Source organism: Triplophysa dalaica, chromosome 23 (assembly GCF_015846415.1).
Source record: "Triplophysa dalaica isolate WHDGS20190420 chromosome 23, ASM1584641v1, whole genome shotgun sequence".
Lineage (NCBI taxonomy): Eukaryota > Metazoa > Chordata > Actinopteri > Cypriniformes > Nemacheilidae > Triplophysa > Triplophysa dalaica.
Window position 1 is genome coordinate 145,001 of NC_079564.1, and position 10,000 is coordinate 155,000.

General features: G+C 41.7%; 1 protein-coding gene across 2 annotated transcripts in view; it reads right to left on the reverse strand.

The window, feature by feature from the left end:
- Window positions 1-10,000, reverse strand: part of kcnc3b (potassium voltage-gated channel, Shaw-related subfamily, member 3b) — a 45,794-nt gene that overhangs the window by 15,141 nt on the left and 20,653 nt on the right. Inside the window, exons 3-5 of one of the 2 annotated variants that reach the window (XM_056737874.1) lie at window positions 6,081-7,068; window positions 5,782-5,970; window positions 4,342-4,362 (exon numbers count right to left, since the gene is read on the reverse strand). In XM_056737874.1, the coding sequence (XP_056593852.1) occupies window positions 4,342-4,362; window positions 5,782-5,970; window positions 6,081-7,068 (1,198 nt within the window). The remainder of the gene's footprint in view (window positions 1-4,341; window positions 4,363-5,781; window positions 5,971-6,080; window positions 7,069-10,000) is intronic. The other variant, XM_056737875.1, reaches the window with a different exon arrangement.

Consider the following 10,000-nt stretch of genomic DNA (forward strand, 5'->3'; position numbering starts at 1 on the left):
TTATATATTATTTATGCACTTTAAGTCCACTACTATGTTTCTAATGAGATATCATTTTTATACATGAACTATCTTTAACTGAAAAGTTTACTGAAATTTATGTGCATTTTTATTTGTTAGTTTAAAAGAACTGAACTATAAATAGACTTATTTTTTTAAGGGATCCAAATGGAAATAAAAATCAAGCCACACAAAACTAAATGCCAGCATCTTCATGTCAAACACTATCAGCCTCTGATTTCATTTATGAGTTTATATCTGTGCCAAAATGTTGTGTAGTGTTCTCTATATAGTATTTTACCAGTTTCAAATGTTCAGCAGGACAAACACAATATGTCTAGCGCTAGATTTGCAAAGGTACTGTAAAACAGGAAGTAGACATAAAGAGCACTTCGAAACAGAGATGATATACTGTACCTACCCACAGTCACGCGTAACAAACACTTGCGCTGCAATGGCGGCCTGGAGATATATGAGGGATGAGATGAGTGTTAGTCACAGAGCGCAAAGACATGAAGACAACATGTGCAAATATCCCAACAACACTTAGATGCCCTGACGTGATGGTCGGCTCGACACGTGTGACCATCATAACATCCGCATCAGTCATCAGTGCATGATATTGAAATGCATGCTTACACAGACAGGAAGTGATATCACGTGATGGCTGATAATGTGTTTTGGGTGTTTATGGATGATGCGATGAAGGTCACACGACACGACGACCAGTGAGATGGTTCTTCAGGTCGCTCTGTTCTGGCAGTTGGTCGGCGTATCGACCGCCGGGCTGTTAGAGATAGAGGGAGTTCACATTACCCACAATTAAGCTCTATCAGTCGGCTTGTGCCCAGAACGCACAGCGGCGCAGTCGTGGCACGCCGCTCACCGCTGGAATGCACAGCTTTGTAACAGGAGAGCAGATCTGCTGTTTTCATCTGTGTTCTCTCAAACTCGTCTTTAAACCTAAACGAACTTCTTACTGTTCAGACAAGAAACCGCTGCCCAGAGTGAACTGATAGATTTTCCTTTAAATACTGAAACAACTGTAATCCAATCGTCCCGAATTTCTGGAAACATGACGTACACCATGGGTCTCTAAATGATGAGTTGTGATATTTGCAAAAGTTGTGGATAGCAAATGCACAATTGCAGAGGAAACACAGACATGCAGGTCAAAAACACGAGGAAGGAGAGTGTGTGTGTGGGTGTGCGTCTGTGATGAGTTTTGTGTTGGAAATGAAAAATAAATTAAAGCTCCATGTATTGATTATAGAAATGAATCAACTAAATTCTTCACTAAAATGCTACACGTGCATTTGTGCCTTTAACATTTTATATTGAAAAAATTGCAATTTGGGATCAATTTAATTGTGAGAAAATTTAGATTTCATATAAATCAAATCACTGAATCAAAACAAAATTGAATCATTGGGACAGATATTATACAGTGTTTATTCCACTGTCTAAATTACATAGTTTTTTCACTCTATATAAAAAATAGACAAACCCGATAAAGACACAATTCATTGACAGACCTCAACATGAAATCTAAATGAACACCATTTACTTTCTCTGGATACGATTCTTGCATTATTGTAAATAATTAATTTGAAAACATGACTCCAAAGAAATACTGATATCTTTGTAACCTTTCACCAGAATGTATTTTCTTTGCCACTTAAACCAAAAATGAATATTTTGTAATCATTTGTAAACTTTCTGTCTGATAAAAGAGGTGACTCAAGATCCAGTCCCCATTCACTTCCATTGTGAAACATAAAAAAATGTCATGAGGACGACAACTTCATGACAGAGTTTTCATTTGGGGTGAATTTTGTACACAACATAGAGACTAATGATGTTCTCCATACAGTTCATGTTCCCTTCCAAGTGTGGACCAAAAAACATTAAGACAGACTGAACACAAGAGTAGAAACATCTGCGGGACAATCAAGGAGAGATGAAGAAATACAAAGAAGAGAGAGAGACACAGAACTCACAGTGGCCATCCCAACAGAGACTTCCAGAAGTCTGATACTGAGTTCAGCTGAGCAAACAGTCTCATGCAAACAGCATTAGCACAGGACACGCGCACACACACACACACACACACACACACACACACACACTCTTCTTATAACAGTGGATAGCATTTAGGGATTATATTGCACATGAAGGGATCACTTTAACACCCAGAGCAATATGGTGTGTGTCTCTGAGAAATCCAGATATGGCGAGTATATTTAGATCTTAAATTGACTCCCATTGGTCAATCGGACAGGCCGAGTATTTGATTCACTCTCTTTATCAATCCAAATTGACAGAGTGATGTCCATTTCAATGAGACGCTTTGGATCCTAACCAAACTCTAGCGAGCTGCCTCCATGTCTGCTGTCTAGGAAGCACGCTTCTGAGGGCTCACGCTACGCTAACTGAAACCCAAGATTATAAGTGACTGATTTTAAAATGCTCACCATGACACTAATTCTGTTATCGGTCACTCATACGCCTCACACAAATAATGCACTGAAGCACTGAGGAGATGTTGCCTTTGAGAACTCAAATAAGCAGAAGAAATATAAAGTGCACACGAGTGTTGGGTGAAACACACTTTCTTCTGTTTTTTCTGGGTTGACTTTTGTGGAACTACATTTTATAATAAATATAAGTCTGGCATCTTGGAGTGTAAATGGTTGAGAGTGTCACAATGCATTCTGGGATTGTATTGAACAAGTGATGTCCTAAAAGCCGCCTCAGGTAAGATGACATCATCAAAGTAGGAGGAGTATGCAATTGAGTTTATTTGCAAAAACAGAAAAAGTTGCGTTTAAAAATTATGTCTTTTATGATGTCATCATGTTTTTATTGTGTTTTGTTGTGTTAGTTTGCTGCATTTTTTTAAGTTATTATTTCTTCATGAACACAACCCAACTGCACTTTCATTGATATTAATAGGAATGCACAAAACAATAAATAGGATCTTTGAACCTTTTTTTAAATGGAGTTCTATGGTTGTACAAATCAACTCTTCAAACCTTTATGGTTTTTATTGAACAAAATTATTTGGCAAAATTGCAAACTACTGCACATGAATAATTTTGGGTTGTATTCAAATATATAAATAAAACACATTGAAAAACTATAAAACTCAAAAAAATAATTCATGCATTAACCAAAGTTCTCTTGACTAGGTAAGATTTGTTGGTGTATTGTCATTTTCATTGTGTGTTGTTTTCTAAAATATTCCCAGATCAAAGCCTCAGTTTACATTTCATGAACCACAACACGCATGTAAAAATGTTATGAAATCTTAACATTAAATTTGAATAAGAAGCAATCACTGTATTTGCGATGACGTCTTTGCAATGGGCACACATGACTGGTTTTGTCTCCTGCTGCTCAGAACAACCTTTACATCAACAACACGCCTCTGAAGCCTAAAAAGGCTGTTTAGGAGGGACTCTCACTAGGTTTGGGAACAGATCCAGGTGGGCAGTTTGGCAAGAGAAGAGGCCAATGAGTTCACAATCTGCTTGGGTCTGAAGAGCTGGACTCACGCACACACACACACATATTCACCAGTCTTTAGGAGAATATCAGTGTGTGTCTCTGGATGTTGAAGTGATAGGCACTGCCCTCTCAGGAGACAATGCTCAAGCCTGGGTTAGGGCCGGTGAGGCGGGGTTGGGAGAGTTGGCGAGGTTTTACAGTTGGTTCTTACCTTCTCCCCAATCAGTCTGTCTGTGAGTCTGTCCAAATATCCCAGTGTCTGTCTGTCAACCAGTCAGCCACACGTCAGAATGTGACACCCACACACCTCACAATAAAGGCTAACACACACAGACTCTCATAGGAGTTTCCGGGCTACGCTAGGAACTGAGGCAGGTTGAGGTAGTATGAGCAGATTCTCAGAGCTGTGTCGCACAACATCATTGTCGGCGTTTGTCTTCGGTGCTACGTTGTCAACTCAGTTTCGCTTTCAAACGGTTCAAATGCGGATGACGCGGCGTTGGTAGCGTGACACAGAACGGAGAACGTCTGCTCATTTGAATTCCCCGAGACCTCTATCGACCCCTGACGTTTAACCCCAGCGAGAGGATTTAACACAGCACAATGGACACCATAACAAAGTTTAACTCGCGTGTACTGAACGTGTGTGTTGCCTCGGTGTGCATGTGTGTGCGTCCAGAATGGCGCTAGGGTTAAAGGTCACCAGTGGGGTGAGTAACACACATTGAAAACACAAAGCGACGTCACCACGACACACGCGCGCACACACATACAGCGAGGACGGAGGTAGACAGTGAAACAGTGAGAGAATATATGAAGAAGCCAACATACAAACGCGGGATATGACACAACCTGAAGAGAAAGACAATACAGAACGTGTGAGATCCCACTGAACACACACAGACACACACACACACGCACACACTCCAGCAGGTTCCATTTGTAAATGCAGTGGATCTCAAAGGACATTGAAAACAGTCAATTATCTTTGTTACACAACTCTACAGTGTCCCACTTTGTCCCACAAACACCTTCATTTCATGACAGTACGAGGTTAGTGTTACAGATCTGAACAAGTCTGAGTTATGGTTGGATTTTCCTTCTCCTCTGAGCAACATGTGGCGTTCGGAGTAATAAATGAGATGGCATGATAGACCTGTGGCCAACGTGAGGCGCTCATTTCACAAAACTCAAGGTTATTTTCAGTAATTCAAAATAGAAAAGTTGTGTTGTGATACACAAATTCTCCACGCACCACACCACGTCCTTCTGGATTATTCATTTATGCTGAGTTTAATCTTGCTGAGGGGATACATGATGTGTTCATGACTGTCAAGAGTGAGACGGTCAGCAGTTTGATAATTGAAGAAATCTGTCTGCTAATGTGTGTGTCAGAGAGTGTGTGAAACCCAACCTTAACTCACGTTCAGTGACATCATTAAACACTTCAGTTTCTTTTCATATGACACTTGTTAGGATAACAACACAACACAAAGACATCCACACACTTCTCAACAATGACACAGTCATGCAGATTTGGATTTTGTGTGCAAACATGTTTGTGTTGGTATGTCGTCATTGTGTTTCAGTGTGTGTCAGATTGGCGTGGTCGTTGATGGTGACAGAACAGGGTCGTTTTTTAGTGTTGAGATCAATGACGCAACAAACAGAAGAAATAAAATGTGCATAAGAAGAGGGAGGCCGGAGCACTGGGATAATGAGTTGAGATTTGAATTAAATTGATTGAGACGCAAAACACGAAAAAACTGATGTAGTGAAGGAAAATAAACAAGTATCAATGAGTCAATGCAGTGTCAGATTATCTCAATTTTAAGGGCGTTTTCACACTTGAGTCCATTTTAAATGAACCATAAGCACAGTGGATCAACACATGGGAATTACCCTGTGACTCTGGTCCACCTTTAATTCCAAAAGATCAAATATAAAAATTAGCTAGATCAACAAATAGCATATTATCTTTATAATTAAATCTGTATTTCATATAATTGGGATATGACTGTTTGTAACTTCATTACAAACTGCGTTTCCACAGATAAAACAACCCAAGTGTGAAGAGAGCCTACGAGTCTGTATGTCATTACGACTGAGAGGAAGTCTGAAATGGTTCGAGGGACGTCCGTTAGAGATAGAAAGTCATCTTTAATACTCAGCGTGTCTGTTTTTAGGAGCAGGCTGAGATAGTGTGGAGATGTTGGTCTGTGTGAATATGAGTCAGCATGTGTAACCGGTATGTAGAAGACATGAACGTACCTTTCCGCACGTTTCCATCAGTGGGTCGGAACTCTCGTGTGTTGAGGAGGAAACAGGCTCTGTCCTGCTGGTAACGTTCTCTGGTTTGGCCCATCGGGCTGCGCTCGTCTGGACTGAGAACCTGATCGATGGTGGGACAGTCTTCGTTTGCTAAAGCGGCACTGGCAGCATCTCCGTTCTGCTTTGAGTCTGGAGAGAGAGAGAGAGAGAGAGAGAGAGATTGATGTTGGTGTCCAGCCTGAACTCTTAGGACTCTGTATCTTCACATTTGACATGTTAAGGATGTGTGTCCATCTCACCTCTGTTAATCTCTATGATTTCCTCCTGAGCTAGAGGGCAGCCAACATCACCCTTGAGCCCGCCTGTCCCCAGCACACCGCCTAGCACATTACCCAGGATCCTCTGGGGCGAGGCTGTGGCCATGGCGAGGGCGTCCGGCCTGCAGTAATTGGGTGAGCCGGGTTGCGGAGCTCGCGGGATGTGTTTATTCTTCTTTTTGGGCAGCTTCTGCTTGGCCATGGCCAGCGAATAATACATGCCAAAGTTATTTACAATCACGGGCACGGGCATGGCAATAGTCAGCACCCCTGCGAGGGCACACAGCGCCCCCACCAGCATGCCTGACCACGTCTCAGGATACATATCTCCGTAGCCCAGTGTTGTCATGGTCACCACAGCCCACCAGAAACCAATGGGGATGTTTTTGAAGGTGGTGTGCCCACTCGCTGTAGGGTCGTCGGGACTCGCTCCTATCCTCTCGGCATAGTAGATCATGGTGGCGAATATGAGAACTCCCAGCGCCAGAAAGATGATGAGCAGGAGGAACTCGTTGGTGCTCGCGCGAAGCGTGTGTCCGAGGACGCGCAGGCCCACAAAGTGACGCGTCAGCTTGAAGATACGCAGAATCCGGACAAACCGCACCACCCGCAGGAAGCCCAGCACGTCCTTCGCCGCTTTTGAGGACAGCCCGCTCAGACCCACCTCAAGGTAGAAGGGCAGGATGGCCACGAAGTCAATGATGTTCAACGCGCTCTTGAAGAACTCTGCCTTGTCGGGACAGAAGACCACGCGCGTGATCACCTCGATGGTGAACCAGATGACGCACACGCCCTCCACGTACGTCAGCCAACTGTCCGTGACCACTTCGTACACAATCTCCTCTTTCGTGACGTTCCCCTCCGTAACGTTCTCAGTTCTGTTGTAGATGGTGTTAAAAGCTTCGTGTGTCTCCATGCAAAAGGTGGAAATGGAGATGAGAATGAAGAGGAGGGATCCAAACGCCACATACTGAAGAACAAGAAGGAGAGAGAGAGAGAGAGAGTTAACAAACATCCATCGTTCCAGTAAGTAGTCATTTAGCGGCTGCTTTTATCCAAAGCAGCTCATGACTGGGACAACCGGCCCATCAGTAACTTGATGTTAAGTGCCTCGCTCAAGGACACAATGCTAATAACTCTGATGAGGCTCCAACCTTCTCCAACAAGCCGTTATCATATAGGTGCAAACCCACAACCTTTCAATAACTCGAAAGTGCTTTCTATTCTGTCCATATCACTTCAATTATTATTATCAGAAATACATAATACATTCAATTGATTGATCTTTGAAATGGATGGTAAAACCAAATGAAAGTCACTGGAATAAATAAAAAATGAATTTAAATGAAATTAAATAAATTGAATAAAACATTAATAATATATGATATGAGACAGCTGGGGTGCCAGAAAAATACTGTGAAAAAAGTGTTTTTCACATAACTTGACATGGTTTTCTTGTAAATGTATAGTATTTTTCTTTTTATGGTAATTCAAAAATACAAGGAAATATCTGTAAAAATGAGAGTAAAATTCTGTAAAATGACAGTTTTTTTACAGTGTAGACATACCCTTAAAACAGTTAGTTAATACTCAAAGGACATTTCACCCAAAAATGATGAAATTCTTTCCTCTTTAATTCACCCTGATGTCATGTATGACTTTCTTTTTTCTTCAGAACACAGAGGAAGATATTTTGAAGAATGTTGGTTACCGAACAACACTGAACCCCATTGACTTCCATTGTATGAAAAAAAACCACTGAGCCATTTCTCAAAATATCTTCTATTCTGTTCCACAGAAGAAAGAGTCATATACAGGTTAATTGGTTCTGTCAAGTGGATGAATGTTACTTCATGAATTTATGAATCACATGTGTATTAGGCATGACTCTATCTGTAAAATGGCTAATTTCAGTCAGATGATCATCTGTGCCTGACATGATCTCATTTCCGTCAGCCATTAATCGCTTGTGTACAGGATCAGTTTTCATACCCATGATGACGACGCATAGTTTGATGTATCAATGACCCCATATGGACTCTAATGATCCATATATCTAATGTTAACTATGGGTAAGACAATATCATGTCTATGGATGGAAACAGAGCCTAACTTTTAATGCCACGAACTGCTGTCCAGACCTTTCCACGGGTGCAATTTGGGTTAAAATGATCCAACATGTTCCCAGATTGTGTCCAAAGAAAATCTGTGTTCCCAAAAATGGTACTACTTGATATAAATGGATGACGTCATGATGTCTCCAGATGGCTATTTGGGTTAGTCTGTTTTTGCTGTAAATCTGCAGGTCTGTCCTCTGAACACACAAACGTGCGGAGAATAGTTTGAACGCTGGACGTAAAGAACTCTGGTGAGTGACCTGAACTTGTCTGAGTAAGATGACCGGATCTTTCATTGTAAAGACGTTAAGCCTAACCACATGTATCGATCATTTCACATTTGTCTTCACTTTGTCTAAAAGACTTGAGTTTTATTGATCTTTTACGTTCCCTCACAATGATTAAGGCATGATGTACAGGTTTCTGGACGAGCGTTTAAAACACGAACATGGATGGAAGGTCAGGACAGTTATTGATGTATTTTATCTCTGCCAACATTTTGATGCATGTTTGGAGTTTTCTGTGGCTTGAGAAGCCCTCGTGACACTCTGAAGAGCATCTAAACATCTTTTTATTAATGTTTCCTATAGTTGCAGATCAGACCTGCACAACGGTCAGGAGAAATTTTGGACCATTCCTCTTTACAAAAGTGTTTCAGTTCAGCAATATTCTTGGGCTGTCTGGTGTGAATCGCTCTCTTGAGGTCATGCCACAGCATCTCAATCGGGTTGAGGTCAGGACTCTGACTGGGCCACTCCAGAAGGCGTATTTTCTTCTGTTGAAGCCATTCTGTTGTTGATTTACTTCTATGCTTTGGGTCGTTGTCCTGTTGCATCGTCCATCCTCTGTTAAGCTTCAGTTGGCGGACAGATGGTCTTAAGTTTTCCTGCAAAATGTCTTGATAAACTTTGGAATTCATTTTTCCATCGATGACAGTAATCCGTCCAGGGCCTGAGGCAGCAAAGCAGCCCCAAACCATGATGCCCCCTCCACCATATTTCACAGTTGGGATGAGGTTTTGATGTTGGTGTGCTGTGCCTTTTGTTCTCCACACATAGCGTTGTGTGTTCTTTCCAAACAACTCAATTTTGGTTTCATCTGTCCACAGAATGTTTTGCCAGTAGTGCTGTGGAACATCCAGGTGCTCTTTTGCAAACTTCAAACGTGCTGCAATGTTTTTTTTGGACAGCATTGGCTTCCTCCGTGGTGTCCTCCCATGAAGTCCATTCTTGTTTAATGTTTTCCTTATTGTAGATTTGTCAACAAAAATGTTAGCATGTGCCAGAGATTTCTGTAAGTGTTTAGCTGACACTCTAGGATTCTTCTTCACCTCATTGAGCATTCTGCGCTGTGCTCTTGCAGTCATCTTTACAGGACGACCACGCCTAGGGAGTGTAGCAACAGTGCTGAACTTTCTCCATTTGTAGACAATCTGTCTTACCGTGGACACATGGACATCAAGGCTTTTAGATATACTTTTGTAGCCCTTTCCAGCTTTATGTAAGTCAACAATTCTTGATTGTAGGTCTTCTGAGAGCTCTTTTGTGCGAGGCATGGTTCACATCAGACAACGCTTCTTCAGAACAGCAAACTCAAAACTGGTGTGTGTTTTTTATTGGACTGGCCAGCTTTAATCAACACATCCAATCTCATCACATTGATTGGACCCCAGGTTGGCTGACTCCTGGCTCCAATTAGCTCTTGGAGAAGTCATTAGCCTAGGGTTTCACATACTTTTTCCACCCTGCACTATGAATGTTTACATGTTGTGTTCAATAAAAACAT